Source organism: Microcaecilia unicolor, chromosome 8 (assembly GCF_901765095.1).
Source record: "Microcaecilia unicolor chromosome 8, aMicUni1.1, whole genome shotgun sequence".
NCBI lineage: Eukaryota > Metazoa > Chordata > Amphibia > Gymnophiona > Siphonopidae > Microcaecilia > Microcaecilia unicolor.
Genome location: NC_044038.1, coordinates 153259377 through 153280419, shown reverse-complemented (window position 1 = coordinate 153280419; position 21043 = coordinate 153259377). Strand labels below are relative to the sequence as shown.

Sequence of the window (21043 nt, the reverse complement as noted above, 5' to 3'; positions counted from 1 at the left end):
AAACAACACAGCCTTATGTTGTGTTTCTAAGTGATATTTCATAGCAGTGTTGGAAAGATGACTAATTATTTTACCCTGGCTCATATGCTTTTATAGTGCAGACATTCTGCAAAGTGTGGATCTTCCAGGGCATCAAAGTGTATAGTATAGTATGGTATTTATTCTTCTATTCTCTGTGTACCAAAACTGGTTCAATGCAGATAACAACTCCTAAGAAACCAGGTACAACATGGGAAACACATAAAAGATTTTGCATAACATATTTGTATCATAGAACAACAACATGAGTAAAAATTGCATAATTATTCCGTCATAGATCAACAAAATTGTAAACAACATTATTACTAGGTAACAAATCTCTAGAATAAAAAAATCTTTAAAAATGTTCTAAAAGTTTTGTAAACTGTAATGGACCATAAATCAATTGAAAGAATCTTCCAGAATTTCACTGCCTGGAAAGAAAAGGAGGATTCAAATAAATGGAACAATTTCATCTCTCTGGGACTAGGGAAAGGAAAAGGATGTGGCTGTCTCAGTATCCAGACCCTTATCATGACGCAAATTCAAATAAAGAATACATATATAATTGCACTAAACCATGCAAGGTCTTAAACAGAATACATTAAAACTTGAATGTTAACCTAGCCTCTACTGGAAGTCAATGAAGGCATAACAAAAACAAGAAAACGTGATCAAATTTTGATAGCAAAAAAATCAGCCTAACTGCTGTATTCTTTATCATCTGTAGTTTTTTTAGAGATACGTTCTGAACAATTTAGATAAATCACATTGCAGTAGTCAATTTGAGACAACAAAGGGGACTGAACCAATAGTCTGAAATGGGCAGTGTTAAACTATTTATGAATTCTAAGTAGTTTCCTCTTTAGGAAAAAAAAGATTTCTTAACTAAAGAATTAATTTGAGCATCTAATGACAATGTTTGGTCATTATTCCCAAAATTATGATTGATAGTAACATACGTGGAGGGGCATAATTGAACGAAAACGTCTATCTCCATGGGCGTTTATCTCCGAGAACGGGTCCGTGAAGGGGCGGACCGAACTGTATTTTCGAAAAACATAGACGTCCATGTTTTATTCGACAATTTGTGAGCTGGGCGTTTTTGTTTTTCAGTGATAATGGAAAATGAAAGCGCCCAGCTCAAAAACGAATAAATCCAAGGCATTTGTTCATGGGAGGGGCCAGGACTCGTAGTGCACTGGTCCCCCTCACATGCCAGGACACCAACCGGGCACCCTAGGGGGCACTTTTACAAAAACAAAAAAAAGGTAAAAGAGCTCCCAGGTGCATAGCACCCTTCCCTTGTGTGTTGAGCCCCCCAAATCCCCCTCAAAACCCACTGCCCACAAGTCTACACCATTACTATAGCCCTAAGGGGTGAAGGGGGGCACCTACATGTGGGTACAGTGGGTTTGGGGGATTGGACGACTAAGCATTAAGCAGCACAATTGTAACAGGTAGGGGGGGATGGGCCTGGGTCCACCTGCCTGAAGTCCACTGCACCCCCTAACAACTGCTCCAGGGACCTGCATACTGCTGCCAGGGAGGTGGGTATGACATTTGAGGGTGAAAATAAAAAGTTGTGAAACATAATTTTTTGTGGTGGGAGGGGGTTAGTGACCACTGGGGGAGTCAGGGGAGGTCATCCCCGATTCCCTCTGGGGGTAATCTTGTCATTTAGGGCACTTTTTGGGGCCTTATTCGTGAAAAAACAGGGTCCAGGAAAAGTGCCCTAAATTCTAGCTACAAACGCATACTTTTTTTCCATTATCGGCGAAAGGCGCCCATCTCTCCTCAGCCGATAACCACGCCCCAGTTCCACCTTCGTCATGCCTCTGACACGCCCCTGTCAACTTTGTACGCTTCCGCGATGGAGTGCAGTTGAAAACGTCCAAAATCGGCTTTCCATTATACCGATTTATTCGTTTTTGTGAGATAAACGTCTATCTCCCGATTTGGGTCGAAATCTAGGCGTTTTTCTCTTTCAATTATAAGGTGGATAGTAACATAGTAGATGACGGCAGAAAAAGACCTGCATGGTCCATCCAGTCTGCCCATAGCGAGAAAGCATAATCTAAATTATTAAGTTTAAATGATTTATCACATGAGGAAGTAACATTCCTAATCACTAATATAAATTGGCTGTTTAAAAATTGCCCTTCTTCAACATGTCAGAACATTCTTGCGTTTCCCCTAAAAAGTCACTGAAATAAATAATAAGTTTGCAACACTTCCTTGTGTTGGTCTTCTGTTTACTTTTATAAAGTCTATTGTGACATATGTATTATAGTATGGTAGTTGTTAGCGATGTTGATAGCAAAGTAAGACGAAAAACAGGAGTACAACCTCTGCAGAACCAGCAAACAACTCAATACCAGTAGAGCTGGTCCAAGGAAAAAGGAAGAGGCAATGGCACACAAATAAGTTTATTGAAAAAGGACCTGACTTGGCCAAGTTTCGGCAACTGCCTGCATCAGGGGTCATCAGAGTCTTCAATAAGGATTAAATAACCACATCAACAAAATAAAGTCATCTATCAAGGTGATAACACTGATACTCGTTCACCAATACTGAAGTAGAAAAAGATAGAAAAATAAGACTGCAAGTAAAACTGTGGCCAGTGGTGACCCAGTGGCTGAGAGACATTGTTGCTCATCGCCAGACAGGAGATCTGGATGTAAATGCTGACCCTGACTTCTGCTCCTCAGGCTGGCTGTGCGATGCTGAGCAGTAGCTGTTCACTGGCCATGAGTGTAAGAGGGTAGCAATATATTCCAGTCATTGATTGGGCTCCTGAGGGTGCTTGGGTCTTTGGCTTTTACTTAGTAACAGCAGATAAAGACCCGTACAGTCCATCCAGTCTGCCCCACAAGATAAACTCATAGTATAAGGTATGATGTGATACTACATATGCATACTTGATCGTGATTTGTCCTTGCCATTTTCAGGTCACACACCGTAGAAGTCTGCCCAGCACTAGCCTTGTTCTCCAACTACTTGAGTTGCCATCAAAGCCCCACTCCAGCCCATCCATATCTGTCCAGCCATGATCAGAGCACAGCCTATAGAATCTGCCTGGCACTGGCTTTGTTTATGAATTACTGGAGTTGCCATCTAAGCATTCCTAAGTTTGTTTGGTTCCATTCTCTTTCCATACAGGATTCCTTTCCTCTTGACTGAGGACTGTCACTATAATGGCTGGAGTAGATGGGAAGAAGAGCAGAGGGTTAAAAAAGGTCTCATGGCATTATATCCCAATAAATTCTCATGGTGCCCTAATGGATTCTGTTCCACTTCATGCCCAAATAAACAGGAGAAAACTGATGGATAAACAAAGTAAACCAAGTGTTGAGCTCAGTATGTAAATTATAGTATTATCTATAGGCAAGATAGAGGTAATTCTACTGGCTGTCTCCATGTAGGCACTCTAAGAGAGTGCAGTGGGAGTCTCTTCTATTAAGGAACCTAGGCGTCTAGGTTCTATTATATTTATTTATTTATTTATCAAATTTATATCCTGCTTATCCAGTATCGACACATCTAATATCTAGGTACCCGCACTAATGCCACTGCTTTTTTAATAGTTGTTTGTGCATGAAAATCTTCAATAAATGTCTAGAAATAACAAAAGGGTCTTACTTTTCATTAGGTGTCATGAGAGAGAGTAGTAGAAAAGGGTTTCATGCAGCTAATGTTCTTATTTTCCACTAAGACAAAAAGAAATGTAATAAATTGTTAAAATGACTCCCACGGGAAGTAATGGTTGCTATACAGTCGTGGAAGTGCTCTGATCCAGACTTACATCATCCTCAAGAATTTCATAATGCGCCTAAAAGGATCTTATGAATTTGGGAGGGTGGAGGGTTTATAGATGTGTTGCACTGTCCTTATGGTCCTTATGGGAGTGGAGGAGTGGCCTAGTGGTTAGGGTGGTGGACTTTGGTCCTGGGGAACTGAGGCACTGAGTTCAATTCCCAGCATAGGCAGCTCCTTGTGACTCTGGGCAAGTCACTTAACCCTCCATTGCCCACCACATTGAGCCTGCCATGAGTGGAAAAGCACAGGGTACAAAATGTAACAAAAAAAAAAAAGCTACTGAAGTTGCCATCAAAACCAACTCCAGCCTGTCCCAATCTGCCTTGTCATATATGGCACACAGACTGAAGAAGTCTGGCCAGCACTGGCCTTTGTTCTTTACTAGCAAACTATAACAGAAACCCTAATTGGAACTTTAAAGTATTAGAAATATTCTCATTTACTCATATTGTATACATAATTACTTTTTGTAAAAAGCTCAATAAAATTGTATAAATATTTATTTGTTGTGCTCAGTTTTTTGGTGTATTGCTGTGGACTAAAAGTCCAAGCTTTGCAGGGACACCACATTTACATCATAGCACATCCTACCTCCATCCTGATCACAATATTTTATTAATGGACAATATCCAGAAAAAGATGTTAAAAAACTAATGTTCAAAAAATATATATATTGAATAACAGCTACTTAGCTTAGGTAGAGATTGTGCAGAACCAAAGATCTTCTTCCTGCAAAGTTCTTGTCCACTGCAATACTTTTTTCAAAAAAATCACTCCGTGCAAGACATAAGAACAAAAGAATCACTGTTCATAGATTTTAGTTCTTTACTGCCAGAGTCACCATCTAAGCACCACTTGACACATCACACACATGCAGTCATTTAAGTTTTGTTTTTTATATCATCCATTTTCTAATTAGGGATCCTCTGTGTTCATCCCATGCCATTTTGAATTCCGTCACCATTTTTGTCCCACCACCTCTCTTGGGAGGGCATTTCAAGTATCTTTCTGTGAAAAAGAATTTCCTGACATTACTCTCTAAGTCTTCCAGCCACAACCTCAATTCATGTTCTCTAGTTTCCCCATTTCCCCATCTCTGGAAAAGATCTCTTTCTATATTAATACTTTTCAAGCATTTAAATGTCTGTATCATATCTCCCCTATCCCCCCTTTCCTCTAGGGTATCCATATTTAGGTCTTCCAGTCTCTTCTCGTACGTCTTTTGGCACAAGCCTCATACCATTTTAGTCACCTTCCTCTGAACTTCTTCATGTCTTTTTATATCCTTAACAAGATATATCCTCCAAAACTGAATATAATACTCTTGGTCTTGGGTGGCACTGTCTATGGATACTGTACAATCTCAATATATTTTTTGTGTGTGCTGTAAAAACCCAAATATTCCCCAGTCCATCTTCAGAGGCCTAAGCAATTTAAGCTGCAACAAATTCTCCACAGATTGTGTGCCATCTTTCAGCCCTTTACTAAACAAACAAACTTATCTCTCTATTGTTGCTGATCAGGAATGAGGAGAATGGCTCAGTGACCCACCAACCCCAAGCTGTAGCAGAAAAAGGGAACAGAAAGATTTTTTGAGGTTTCCAGAAGTTGTCTGCATTCTTAGGACATGATGAGTCAGATTGCTTCACTTCCACATTTCCATTTTAAACCCTGGTTTCCCCCCACCCCTTTCACAACTGTTCCTAGTTTGTAGTTTATTTCACTTGATATACAACACTCTTTTCTGACTTTACTATGATTTTTAATTGTGAACCACTCGGTTCACAATTAAAAATCATAGTAAAATCGGAAAAGAACACCAATGTAAAATAGGACAGACCTCAGTCACATTCAGTCAAAGACAATCATATATCACCATCCTGCAGGCCCCGGGTGAAATCTGCTCCAGTCAAGTAACCAACCCAAAAGCTTGTTGGAAAAAATGTGTTTTCAATTTCTTCTTAAACTGCATAAAAGACCCTTCCTCCCTCAAACCTTGGGGGAGCTGATTCTATAAAAATGGGTGTTGCCAAAAAAAAAAAAAAAGAACTCGGACGTGTTACATTATGGCAAGCCCGACTCACTTAGATAAAAGCTGCACAGTAGCAGACTGCAGAGTCTGAACTGGTATATAATTTCAGACCATAGGTATCAAGTACTCAGGCACTCTCTTGTGCAAAATTCTATACATCAACAACCAAAACCTTATACAATACCCTATATTCAACAGGCAACCAGTGGTAATGAACATATAAAGGGGCAATATGATCTCTCCACCCTACATCCCACAACAACCTAAGTGTCACATTTTGTAACATTTACAGCTTCTTCAAAAGGTAGCATGCAACACCCACATAAACCATATTAGCATAATCCAATTTGGAAATTAATAAGGCTTTACTGCACTCAACATTCGCAAGGTACCAAAACCCATTCGCACCACCCGAGACACCTGTTGATTAAAATGCAATCCCGAATCTAAAATAATACCCAGATAATGGAATTCCTCACACGGTTTTACCCAACCCTCCAAAAACTGTGGCAAAGCAGTCGGTCTTGGCAGGTGACCAGTGAGCCAGCAGGCCTTTGTCTTAGCCACACTCAAAATCAATTTATGCTATCACAACCACTCAACCACCATCTGAAGACAATTGTTCACTGAGGATAAATCCAACAAATGGAGAAAAAAGTACCCAGCCAATAAAATATCATTTGCATATATGTATACTCCAAGCAGGTACTCCTGAATTTTTTGCACTAATGGGGCCAAAAATAACTTAAACAGTTTTACGTTTATTTCAAATTTGCTATACCATCCAATTAGCAAACTCTCTGAGCAATTTACAATATGTATTAAAATAAAGAAAAGGAAAAGAAATTATAACATCAATAGGATAGTAAGAAATACACAAGAATCATGTCACAGGAATTCAGCGTTCGTCCTCTCAGTAATTAATTTTTGTAGAAATTGATATACTGCTTTAACTGTTGGACAGAACAAAGTGGTTAGCAAAACACAAAATATCAAAAAGAAAGGGACTACAATATTTTCATAGGAAAGGTAATACATGCACTCATAAAAGTGGAAGCCAGTGAAGCAAAGAATTGGGGAAGACATAGAGGTTATGTTACAAACGTATCCATAAATGAGAATGTCTTGACGTCTGTCTTAGATTTTTGACAGGCATCTTTCTAGTCTTAGACTAGAGAGGAATGCATTCCATAACGTAGGTCCAGTTACAGAAAAGATTTGAGTTCATATTGTTGTCTAAGCAGATATGCCTAAAGGAGGGGATTAACAAACAATTTAGGTGAGCACAACATAATATCCTGGAAGGTGACTATGGGAAAGTCTAATGCATAATGAATTGTGATTTTGAGATTTTGAGCAAGAGAAATTTCCACAATGGGAAATCTGTTAAACTGCACATCTCGATCACTAGGTTGCAATTCTAAAGTGAGTGGGAGTCCTCCACTTCAGTGGCGTTCCTAGGCTGGCTGACACCCGGGACGGATCGCCGATGCGCCCCCCCCCCACGGCGAAATTACACCCCCCCTGGGTGCAGCGCCCCCCCCTGGTGAAATTACACCTCCCCCCAGGTGCAGCACGACCCCCGCGGGTACATTTTTACCTGCTGGGGGGGGGGGGGGGGCTGCGCACCTGTCGGCTCCGAGTCCGCTCGTTCTCTGCCGCTCCCTCTGCCCCGGAACAGAAAGTAACCTGTTCCGCGTAGAGGGAGCAGCAGGGAGGGAACAAGCAGACTCGGCCAACAGGTGCGCGGCACCCTCCCAGCGGCGTTCACCCAGGGCGGACCGCCCCCACCATCTCCCCCCCTTGGTACGCCACTGCTCCACCTACAGTCCTATTGGTGGGAGGAGGGGGGATGCTGTTTTCACTATCACATTTTCAATAGTGAGGTGCAGGACTTCAGGGAACCTGCCTGTCCCTAGCAATTGAAAACAAAATATTGAAGCACCAGCCCACACTGGCAGCATTGCAGTTGGAAGATTCCCATTCAGCTTAGAGAGAACAGTGACCTTACGCATCTCCTGCAATCTCAGACCCAGTGCCTGCTGTGCTGAAACTTATGGTACAGCCTAATCATTTGAAAGCAGGGAGGACAATTTTTCAAGCAATTATGTGGGTAAAAAGTGTTTTGCATGTATTAATCGTCAGTCTGAAAACTGCCCAATGAAACTAACAGCCTACACATTTTTCACAATATCCCTGCATTGAAAGGAGCCATTTCCAAGGATTATTAAGGTTAGGGAAGAAAAGTGCATATGCGAGAGGTAATTTTATAACTGTGCATCTGTGTGAAATTCCATAAAAAATCACTTATGCAGGCAACTTTATAAGACGTCTCCCGAGGAATGCTGAAATTTATACCTGCACTGAAGAAGGGGCAGTTTTATTAGTGCATGGCCATTAATATATAAAAAATGGAATATTGGCCATTTTTCTACTGTGGCAAAAATAGCTTTAGTCTCATGTAAGTAGCTTAGTAAAATGACCTCTAAATTATCTAACTGCATGCAAGCTTTTGAAAATTTAAGCCCGAGTGGCATGGTTTATTGCCAAGCAGTATCTCCTGAATAGCCTTGTTTAAGCGACTAAATATATGGTGAGTTTTCTTTTTATATATTTACAAGATTTAAAGTTTACTAGGTTTAATAGACCACCTTTCAGAAAACCAGCAAGATGGTTTAAAAGTTATATCCAGGATAACCACCCTTTCTAAAACCAGCAAAGATAAAATAATGAACGAGACATACATTTAAAGACCATCTCTCTCACAGTGATCCAACCACACAAGGAAATCAAATCAATACAAATCAAATTAATATAAAACAATTAATAATGAAATAATATACTAAGAAGGGAAACAAAACAAAAGGAACAGCAGACAATGTAAAAACAGCATTAGCTGAAAGAGTTTTGGAATCCCATCCGACAAGCCAATGAAATTCCAAACCTAAAACTACATAAAAAGGCAATCTTGAAATGTCTTTAGAGCTTTTTTAAACTTTGATTGATTTTGTTCTCTGATTTCAAAGAGGAACTTATTCCACAGAAGAGAGGCAAAGAAAGAAAAGGAGGGTCTCCTAGGTTTATCAAAATGAATCTCTTTTGGTGAAGGAAGGCATAATTGAAAAAAACTACAGGATCTCATTGGATGCCTTGATCCACGTAAAAGCAACAAAGCTTCTACATAAAAATATCAACGTGTAAACAACGTCCAGTAATTTAGTAAAATTATTTTAAACTGAATTCTAAAATCAATTGATAACCAGCTTTCTTTGTAAAACAGGGGAGTCTTATGACTGACTCTTTTTTGCCCCAAAAGGAGCTTCACTGCAGTATTCTGTACTGTATGAAGAGTAACATCGCCCCCCACTGCCTGCCAAAACTGAACTACAATAATATATCATGTTTAAAATTAAAGAACGAATTAGATAATTAAGATCCATTTACTCCAGGTGAGATCTGAGTGCATGAATTCTCCTTATCATAGAGCAAGGATTTAACCAGGTAGCAGACATGACTCGCAAATCTCAACTGTAAGTCCAATTCTGCTTCTAAGATTGTAACTTTCTCTTTAATAGATAGTGGGACATTTAAGATTTTGGTTGCTAAATTCAACATCTGGATTCTCTGTGTATTACACAAACCAAATAGCCTCTGATTTAGCAGGATTTAACTTTCATTTATATCTTCAACCATCTAACAACCTCGTCCAAACATATGACAAAAACAGCTAAACCAAAGGTCTGAATCAGAATGTGACGGGGCAAAAAAACAAAAGTAGGGGATAAAATAGACTCCTGAGAAACCCCACATGTCACTGGTCTATGACAGAACTACTCAGTTCCCAAATCCACTAATAAGATCTAGCTGCAATAGACTGAAACCACTTAGGGGGTCTTTTGCTAAAGCTTAGCTCGAGTTATCTGCTACAGGGCTCATAGGAATAAAATGGGCACTGCTGCAGATAACTCGAGCTAAGCTTTAGTAAAAGACCCCCTCAATAACATATCCTCCTTACCACGCTCACTCAGTCTAAGAAGCAGGAGCTCATTATTTATCTAATCGAAAGCTGTGGTTAGGTCCATAAGAACCAAAACAGAGTTTAGCTGCAAAAGGTCTCTTTGCTGAAGCTTGTATAGTCCAACACGGCCTATGGATAAATTTCATATGGATTCTGTTTGGCTTCTGTTCTTTCTAGTGCATCCACCGAGACCTTGCAGCAAGGAACATCTTAGTTACCCATGGACGTGTTGCCAAAATCTGTGACTTTGGACTGGCCAGAGACATCATGAATGATTCAAACTACGTTGTCAAGGGCAATGTAAGTGATCTCAAACCTTGTGTCCAATCTTCTTATGGTCCTTCAAGCCTAGTCCCTTGTATAGATCATTCTCATTTATAGGTTGATAATGTCCCTAAGAAATTTTATTTGCTATGCTAAATATAGTGGGGATTTCTTGTGCTATATAGTACAAATTTCTATGGAAAATCCAAAGTATTTATGTTACCCACTGTATAAGAAATGTAATAAAACATTTTGTGATAGTGTTATTATCACCTGCATGCACCATGTACGTGGTAGAGCCCCTGTTCATACAGCATATGTGATACACTGCTGGTTATGGCTACAAGGGGTCCATGAGTCTGTGTGGGATACCCATGTGAAAGGACCCGACAGCTGTTCTGAATGTGCTACTCTGTAGAGAATAATGACATGAGAATAGCCAGTGTTAGTGCTCTGTACAAGACTAGTATATAAGGAGTAGGGATGGGTTGTCATTTGAAATAAATGTCATTCATCAATAATAATGTGAGCTATCAGGAAACAGGGCACACTATGGACTAAATTCTATACATGGTGCCTGAAAAATCGACGTCAAAAATATTTCCGCCTAGGTGTGTTCTGTAAACTGTACCTACATTTAGGAGCAGTTTATAGAATGTGCCTAGCTGGATTATAGAATACGGCTAGCGGTCATGCCTGTGCCTAATTCTAGGTGCATACATTTACGCCAAGTAAAACTTGGTGTAAATACCGACGCCTAAGTTAAGCACGGAGCACGTGTATTCTAAAACCCTATCTGTAAATTACTGGAATGCCCATGACCAGCCCATTTCATGTCCATAGCCATGCCCTCTTTTAGGAGCATGCATTAGAATTTATATGCACCACTTTAAAGAATACACTTAGCCAGTGGCATACCAAGGGGGGGGGGCGGTGGGGACGGTCCGCCCTGGGTGCACGCCGCGGGGGGGGGTGCCGCGCATCTGTCAGCAACGCTCGTTCCCTGTTCCGGGGCAGAGGCAGCAGGGAACGAGCGAAGCCGACAGGCTCGTGGCACCTCCCCCCCCCCCAGCAGGTAAAGATGCACCCGAGGGAGAAGGGGGGTGTCGTTTCACCGGGGGGAGGTGTCCGTCGTTTCGCCGCTGGGGGGGGGGGGTGCTGTCGGCAATGCTCGTTCCCTGCTCCCTCTGCCCTGGAACAGGTTACTTCCTGTTCCAGAACTTCCGGGGCAGAGAGAGCAGGGAACGAGCATTGCCGACAGACGCGCGGCACCCCCCCCCCCCCTCCCAGAAGGTAAAGATGCATCGGGGGGGGGGGGTGTCCATCTTTTCATTGGAGGGGGAGTCACGCTGCACCCGGGGGGGCGCATCAGCGATCTTCCCCGGGTGTCAGCCACCCTAGGAACGCCACTGCACTTAGCGAGTTGTGCATGTAAATTCTAATCAAAGCTAATTAGTGTCTTTAAGAAAAGTGCACACTATGAGTGAGATTCAACTGCTTGCCCTGGGATTTGTAGTATGGAATGTTGATGTTCTTTGAGATTCTGCATGGAACCTTGTCACTCTTTAGGATTCCAGAATCTTGCTATTCTTTGGGGTTCTACATAGAATGTTGCCACAATTTGGGTTTCTGACAGGTACATGTGACCTGGCTTGGCCACTGTTTGGAAAACAGGATACTGGGCTAGATGGACCACTGGTCTGACTCAGTATGGCTACTTTTATGTAATAAATGGCACCCAAAAATCAGCAACAGAAGATCAACGTTAAACTAGTATTCTATAAAGAGTATTCCATACAGCATACCCTTTATAGAACAGCACTTAGAGTGGATTCCCATTCCCAATTTAGGTGCCAATATTTGCACCTGCTGAAACCTGGTGTAAATGCTGGTGCCTAATTTTCAGGAGTTGAATGCACAAATGGCAGTATTCTATAGCATCACACATAACTTCTAGGAACACCCCCTGATCCACCCATGCTCCTCCTATGGTTACACGCTAGAAAATTTTGATTTGCACGCTAGAAAATTTAGGCACCGAGGTTATAGAATAACAACTAGGCCAGATGCTCGCACAAAATATAAATTGTTGCCAATTAATTCCAGTTATTGATTGTTAATTAATTTGCACTCTGCACACTCAAAATTGGGTGCCCAATTTTTGGCGATTTTCCCTGGATTCTATGTAGCATGTTGAGATTTCCGCGTGGAAATTGAAGCATATTCCATAACAATGTGCATAACTTAATTGGTTAACAAGCTAACCAGCAATGATAATTAGATGTTAACAAGCAATTATCAGCACTAATTGGCAATAATTAGAATTTCTGTGTACAACTTGCTAAGCGTATTCTGTAATGTGGTGCATGTAAATTCTAATGCATGCTGCCAAAAAGGGGACATGGCCAGGGGCCTGGAATGGGTGGACTTTGGGTGTTCCGAAAAAATATGCACAGGGATATAGAATACACCTGTTCTGCACATAAGTTAGGCGCCCTTATTTACACCAAGTTTTACTTGGCGTAAATTAACTCATAAAGAGTTACCAACAGAGAAGTGAGCTTTTCTGACATAATACAAGAGATTCACTTTACTCCTGATGCACGTCTTTGTGCCAAAATGTGATTGTGTTGGGTCGTTTTTATGCTGTTTACATTAAAGACTTCTTGATATCCTCCTTGAGTTCACCTCACTTCTTTGTTGGTCCCTCATGTTTACATGAGGTTTTTTCCTCCTTCTTTGTTCACATATAGAGTTAGGCACTGTCATGGCCACTAGGTGTATTCTATATACTATGCCTAAATTTAAGCGCAGTTTATAGAATATACCTAGATTCCACGCTAATTTTTCTGGCATTATATATAGAATCTGGCCTTCTATATAAAATCTGGGGGTATGTGCACAGCATATACACTCTTAATGATATTCATTTCAAACTGAAAAAAGATACAAACATTTTCTGACTGCCCTTCTCTAATAAGGAGTTAGGCCCGGATCCTTGTTCCACCACTAGTCCATGAATTCAGGTTCTGATGTTTGTACAATAAAATTAAATGACATGACTGTTGCACTTCGCTATTTCTCAAACACTATGAATCATAGCGGGCCATTTATTTACACAGAGTTTACTAGTGTTTGAGTCTTGAAGTGCTATGTCCGAAAGAGAATGATTTAAAAATGTAATGGCAGGTATAGTAACAGAAAGGGAAAAGTGAACTGGGTTATGGAGGAGTAAATTACATGGCAAATCATGGTTTTGGGAATCAAGATCTGATTGACTGAAAAATATTACTTTATCATTAACACATTGCTTGCAATATTCTCGAGTTAGGTGAGGGCTAATAACCACAGTTTGAAGATTCATGAGTATTATAACAATTGTTCTCAACCAGGGGCTTAGCCAGACCTCAGCGGGAAGGGAGTCCAGAGCCCAAGGTGGGGGGGCACATTTTAGCCCACCTTCCCCCCCCCCACCGCCGACCTTCCCCCGCTACTTTTGACCACCCCCACACCGCCGCCGCAAAGTAGATTTGCTAGTAGGGGTTCCCAACCCCTGCTAGCTGAAGTCTTCTTCAGCGCCAGTCTCTGGCATGTTCGCTGATCTGTGCTGTGAGTCCTGACGTCCTGCACGTTCCTTGTGCAAGACGTGCTGGACGTCAGGACTCACAGCACAGATCAGCAAAAGCACCAGAGACCAGCGCTGAAAAAGACTAAGACTGGCGGAGGTTGGGGACCCCTGCTAGCAAAGGTACCTTGCAGCGGCGGCAGTGGGGGGGGGGGAGTGTTTATTTTCTCAGAATCTGCCTTTGCTAATCAGGCAGCGGAAGCAGTGGCCCGTCTCATCTCTCTGGGCAAAGTTACATATGCCCTCCAAATATCTAGCTTTCCCAACCTTGAATCTGCTCATGGCAGTTCGGTACAGATTCAGCCGTAGCTAAGTCTGTAATTAAAGAGGAACCCAGTTTTAATTAGTTAAAGAGATATAGTTTATTAGTATTAATTAGCATTGATACATTACCCAATAATGAGGATACCAGCAATTCAGTCAATCATACAGTGGAACAGAATCACACGACACATCAGCTCTCGGTAGTACTCTGTCTCTCTCCTCCATCAGCATCTGCATCTGCCTCTGTATCTGCGTCTGTCTCTCTCTCTCTGTCTCTCCTTCTGCGTCTTACACTTCTCGGGGTGCTTCCTTTATACTGTCTCAACCCAATGGATTCCAATGGGATCCAGCTTTGTCAGCAGAACTTGCTATCCCTTATCAGTTGATAAGGAACCGATAAGGTTGACTTCATTAGGTCCCAGGTTCTAACTATACACAAAAGGGGTGCAAAGCACAGGTGGCGAGATGACTTCATCGGTCATTCTGCTCTTCTCAGCTATTCTCAGCTCCCCCCTCTCTCTAAGTACTCTCTAACTACGTACATCTACCCCTTTATCTACTTTCATTAGCCCAAAACATCTTTCATGACTCTTCACCGATGCCAGTCCCAGGCATGTTTATAAGAGCAAAGTACCCCCTCCCGTGCCAGCTCCCTGAGAACTCAGTTCAGCTTGTGCTGCAGATAAATGTATTTTGTATCAGAGATGACTTTGGATTTTTAAGAGAAGCCTAGCTCTTATTATGAGCCATTTGCTTGTAGAGGCCTAGCTCTTTAGTCTGAGCCATTGACCTGTATTTTACTGAGAGCAAGGGCTAGCATAACTCTTCATTCCCCTCTTGCCAGGCCCCTCAGGGGGGGCTGGCACACATGACTACTAGTGGGTCTGGCCGTCCTTTCCAGAGGTCTCTTAGAGTTCTGTGGGGGGGGGGGGGGGGGGGAATGTATAGGATTGAGGTGACAGGGGTGCTCTGGCATGACGTGGGACTTAGGCTATAGCAAGAGTCAGCATGTGGATATAGAATTATATGCTGGATGAAATGCAGCATTAGGTTTCCCCTTTTATCATAACCAAGGGGCCTAACTATCTTAGAACCACCCCTCTAGGGCGGAGCGAGACTTGGAAACACGTGAAGTCAACCAAATCTAGGTACCATACAATGGAATCAATAAGGTCAAGTGCATATGATTGTGATTGATTAATATATCATGATTACAAAGCTGATGTTGGAAGGCGGGGGAAAGAAATTTTTCAATCAAAGTTTATCATTAGTCAAACTTTGAATGTGTAAATATAGCTAAAACTGGTGTTAAGAGGGCAGAAATATTTCATTTTAGCATTGAAAAAGGATTAATATTGGCCAAATAATGAATAACTACTGAAAACTCATGAGCATGATAATTACAAGTAAGCTATGGTTGTTATAGGCCTACATTATATATGAAGGACCTGCTGCTTAACCTGCAGTAGTCTTATAATTATGAGCAAGATAATAGTTTTGTCATTATCTTGCTGCTAGGTGTAATAGATCTAGATCATATATGAAGGCACTGTTGGGTTATAGTGTTTTTGGAACATACATAGGAACATAATCTTCTTGTTCCTTTATACAGAATATGAAGCAAATATGTGTTAAAGAAATGAATTGATCTGCTTCACTTTCTCTTGATGATTAAGAAATCATCAACACTAGAAAACAGTCTTGCTTAGTTACTATTTGAGGTATAGCGAAGATGAAAGGTACAACAGTTTAAAAATGGAGAGAAAACAATCTAAACCTGTCTATACAAATTGGCAAAATGTAACAAACTAGAAAGAAACATATGATAGTTCAACTAAACAGCATAAGCAGAATAAATATCTTCCTTAATAAAAGAGGTGTACTTGCGTTACAGGCATTAATAGGTAAAAATAGCAGTGGTCCTACACAAAATTTATGATGGAAATGTAGTTTGTCTTGTACTGAGAGTAGTAACAAGGAGGCTTAAGGCAAACCTCTGAACATAGGGAATAATGTACCGGACAACAGTATCAACACCTGATTTAGTAGCTAATTTTGTAGATTAAGGCAAAAAGGTCTTATAATGCCTTTATAAAGGAATCATCAGTATCAGTATTACTGGGAATGTAAGTATAACAATGATTTCTGGCTTTAAATTAATCAAGTACCCCTCTTGATAGTGACAATAGAGGATGAAAAACCAAGGATGCCACCCACTTTAATCAATGTTATAAGTGACATACCAAAAATATACAGGTTCTCTGATAGAGGGTCTGATTAGTGGATGTGTACTCTGTTAATTTTAATTTGTCCACATCCCTGAAAAATTTCAAAGTTAAAACAAAACAAATGATGATTCGTATTGTCAGGAATAATAGAATTAAATAGAATTAAAAAGGGCAAGTAATGATTAGATATAGGGTTTCAATTAAAACAGAGTAAATCAACTGTTGGGGTACCTAGGGTGGAATTTTGTGATTATTACTATGTATACTGAAAAAACCTGTGAGTCTTTACAAATGTATAATAGATTAGTCCTGGAACCAAAATTAGGAATAATAGAAGTACAACAAGTCCCAATACAGTTGGGAGTACAAAGTACAGTGTCCTCTTGTGGGTAGGTGGACTTGCATCACACGGTTCCACTGGAAAGATGGCAAGTGCAGTAGTAGGCTCTCTTTGATGGGAAATGTTCCGTTCAGGTAAGGTGGTAATGTCTGTAGTTGTCAGATGCTTGGAAAATGTTCTTTTAGTCCATCAACTTGAAGTGGCGGGGGGAGGGGGGGTCGAAAGTGGAGGGGGCCATGACTGAATCTGTGGGGGCCCATGCCCCCATGGCCCCATCTGGCTACGCCCCTGTTCTCAACCAAGGTTTGATTAGGGACTAATATATGCAGTAGTTTAGAGAGAGAGACTGTTATTTTTTAAGAAAGCAAATTACATTAAATAAACAGCAAAGGTGAGAACCTGGAACTGATATTTTCCATGTTGATAATGATTGGGAAAAATAAGCTGTATCTTGCCCAAACTTTGCTTCTTCTGTTTCCAGGCCCGTCTGCCAGTGAAATGGATGGCTCCAGAAAGTATCTTTGACTGTATTTACACTGTGCAGAGTGATGTCTGGTCCTATGGGATTCTCCTCTGGGAGATCTTCTCACTTGGTAAGCACAAATGAGGCTTCACTAGTAACAGAGAACCAATCCAAACCAGGGGCATAGCTATGGGGGGGGGGGCACGGGGCCCTGGGCCCCTGCAAACTTTGTCTGGGCCCCTGGTTTGGCTGGTGGGGGTTGGGGACCCCCGCCAGCAAAGGTATTTGTTGGCGAGGTGGGCGGGCAGGGAGTCAAGGCCAGGCAGGCGGGTGGGCGAGGAGGAGGCGGCGGTGGTGGTGGGGGGCAGGCGGCAGGGCAGCACTCAAAATGTACCCCCAACCTCAGGCTCTGGCCCCCTCCCACCATAAGGTCTGGCTATGCCCCTGATCCAAACAAAGGCTGTAATCTACAGAGCACAAGGACACAGCAGGTGCAGGTGCAACTGTAACCACCTTACTGGGAAGACTAGATGGACCACGCTGGTCTTTTTTCTGCTGTCATTTAATATCCCCTGATTCTTGAATCTTATGCACATATTTCTGAGCTTAGCCTAAAAAAAACTGTGCTTTTACCCCCTAAATCTATATAGAGTGCCACAAGTTAGGTGCCAATTAGACACTTAAATGGAAATTAGGCTTCCAAATATGAATAAACAGCTGGGAAATTTAATTTCATCTGATTCCGGAGCTGTCAATTAGTATCCTTAAAAGAAGGATGTATTAGATCTATCGTATATTAGAAAGCCAACCCATAGATAATCTTCAATACCATCATGCATATTTTAAATTTAATCCTGGCTTCCATAGGTAACTGGTGCAAGCGACTTAGGTATGGAGTTATTGGGTCAATATTTTGGACCGAAAATATCATTCTTGCAGCAGTATTTTGGAGGGTCTGCATCTTTTCAATAAAGTTTAAAGTCCGCATAATCACAATTACTGTAATTTAATTTTAATAACAGTAATGCTTGAACTACTAAAATAAATTGAGATCAATGAAAATATTTCTAACCCTCCTTAATGTTTTCAACAAACAGAATGAACTTTCAACTAGGAGGTTAACTAATTGTAGGATCTTGCCACTAATTCAGAGTCTAGTAATCCATCATTGTCTGAAGTTCCTATTCAGAGACCTTAGGATTTAGTCATTAATTGATTCTCAGTTATGACATCTAGAGAGGTAACCTTGTTATTTTGAAGCAGCAAAAATGACAAAGAAGCTGGTGGTACCATGTAGCTTAACCAGTTTTTGAGGCAAGAGCTTTCAAGGATCTGAAGAGTTCACTCCATCAGATGTAAGAAGCAATCGTCAGATCCTCAGAAGCTCATGCCTCAATAGATTGGTTAGTCAATGACCTGTCATCAGGCTCCTCAATTGTAATATCGTTAATTAAAGGGCCCAGTTAGTGACTATACATAGAGCCATAGATTGGACAGACTTTCTCTGGGATTTAAACAGATTACTGTAAACATCAGGAATTCCTCACTGTACAAAGGCAGAAAGGAACGGCTGACCGATATTTGGTTTGTTGGGAAAAAAAAACCTCTTTCCTGCAGTGAACAATTGAGGCATTCATTAGGAATCACTCTCTGCATCCCTGAGTACAAGTGCGGGATTAGGAAATCATCCTTGTCAAAGTGCTTTGTGCCTAAAGATCATTACTGAGCAGAACTGCCCTCCATGTTACAAACCTACCAGATGCAAGGGTGAAGGAAGTACCAGGCACTAACAGAGGAGAATGGTTTCAGGAAAGGTCTTTATCCAAAGTCGAGATTCATTTCTAGGAGCAGTTGTTTGCTTTAGAAATGTAGGTACTAACCAGACTCTCTTGCTTCCAGGTAAGAGTCCATATCCAGGGATAATGGTGGATGGTAAATTTTATAAACTAGTGAAGCAGGGATATCAGATGGCCAGGCCAGACTTCTCTCCTCCAGAAATGTAAGTACAAGTTTAGAGATCCTTTGGATATATAGTAATGGGGGCAATTCTACAGCCTGGAACCTCAATGTAGACCTCACAATGAGACATGCTCAGCACCAGTTCCATAATGGAACTTAGACACACCTGAACCATTATACCAGTGTAAAGGCTCATTGGCACACCGAAACTTTAGCACCTACTATGGCTGGTCAATGGCTGGCATGCCTAAGTGCACTGTGCAACGAACACAACTGAGAGTATTGTAAAAGATACGTGCATCATAGGGTGATATGCCCATGGCCCACCCATTCTCTGCCCATATGTTCCTCCCTTGTAGTTACATGCTAAGCAAATTTGGCATGTACTTTATAGAATAATGCCTAGCACTTACACACATAGCACCATAAGAACATAAACCTTGTCATACTGGGACGGACCAAAGGTCCATCAAACCCAGTATCTTCTTTCCAATAGTGACCAGTCCAGGTCACGAGTATTTAGCAATATATCAAAACAGGAAAACAGATTTTATGCTGCTTATCCTAGAAATAAGAAATGGATTTTCCCAAGACTATCTTAATAATGGGTTATGAACTTTTTCTTTTAGGAAAGTATCCAAACCTTTTTAAAAACCTGCTTAGCTACTAACTGCTTTACCAAGTACTAGTATTCTATAACCTACATGCGTATTTGGGACCAAATTCTATAAATAGCACTGAAAAATCAGTGCCGAAGAAATAATGTGCTAAGTGCTATTCTATAAATGGTGCTGAAGGTTAGGCGCTGTTTATAGAATACGCTTAGCGCCGGGATCAGTGCCTAACTTTAGATATGAGAATTTACACCAAGTAAACCCTGGTGTAAATCCTTGTGTTACAGACAAAAAAAGCAACACTGGGCCTTCAAGACTGGGTCAACAGGAGTTCTTTATTGATAGATGACCCGACACGGGCCGTGTTTCGGTGTTAGACAACTCCTGCCTCAGGGGGTCAAAATTTGTTTCTGCAGTACGTACATAGTATAGGTTCAATGCCCCAAAAGTTAGGAGTTTGTTTGTTGATCGCCGCAATGCTAAGGCAAAGCTCGTAAAAGAGCCTTCTCGTTTGTGAAAAAACTCCTGCTATCCCAGTCTTGAAGGCCCTGTGTTGCTTTTTTTTGCCTGTATACCTTCTATGTATGCTATATGACCCTCTCTATTTGTTCTGTAAATCCTTGTGTTTAAATTAGGTGCTGATCCCTCTTATTCTATTACAGCACACATAAATTGTAGGAACACCCCTGATCCGCCCATGACCCTCCCATGGCCACGCCTCTTTTTTGGAACCATGCGTAAAATTTACGTGCAGATCTCTGTGACTAAAAATGTCTGCATCAATTTCAATTAATTGATTATTAGCACCCAATTATCAGCACTAATTGGCTTGTTATTCAATTGCATTTCACACACTCAAATTTACACACGCAATTTTATGCGCCATTTATAGAATTTCAGGATTGGTGTGTAACATTAGGCATCAGCTTACAGACTTGTCCTACATACCCAGTAGACAGCATTAGGATAATACCCAGTCTGTTATCATCTAAGTCAGCTTGACCAAATTCAATCCTTGAAAGCTGCAAACAGGCCAGATTTCCAGGATATCCCTAATGAATACACATAACAAAGATTTGCATGCCCACTACCTCCATTGTATGCAAATCTCTCGGCATTCGGTCCAAGACTTGCAGTTTGTAGTGCTTGTCCATGTCCTGAAGGGTAGAGGCTGTGTTGAAAAGCATTTGATTAGAAAAGAACAACGATTGATATTTAATTGGAACACAGTTGAACCCAATTGATTAAATAAAGAGGTTGGTTGGCCACTGTTGATGACAGTATAAAAGGAAATAGGTTTTCCATTAGTCTGTATGGCACAGGATAGGACGTCTGTATATCGGGAGCTACTGCTTACTGTGGTGTGCCCAATGATGATGTGAGGTTGTTTAAGGTATTG

The 21043-nt window shown here is 41.1% G+C and overlaps 1 protein-coding gene across 1 annotated transcript in view; it reads left to right on the top strand.

Moving 5' to 3' along the window:
* The window catches only part of CSF1R (colony stimulating factor 1 receptor), a 120364-nt gene that overhangs the window by 86088 nt on the left and 13233 nt on the right, over window positions 1–21043 (top strand). Inside the window, exons 17-19 of the mRNA XM_030213013.1 lie at window positions 10065–10187; window positions 17090–17201; window positions 18971–19070. Of these exons, the coding sequence (XP_030068873.1) occupies window positions 10065–10187; window positions 17090–17201; window positions 18971–19070 (335 nt within the window). The remainder of the gene's footprint in view (window positions 1–10064; window positions 10188–17089; window positions 17202–18970; window positions 19071–21043) is intronic.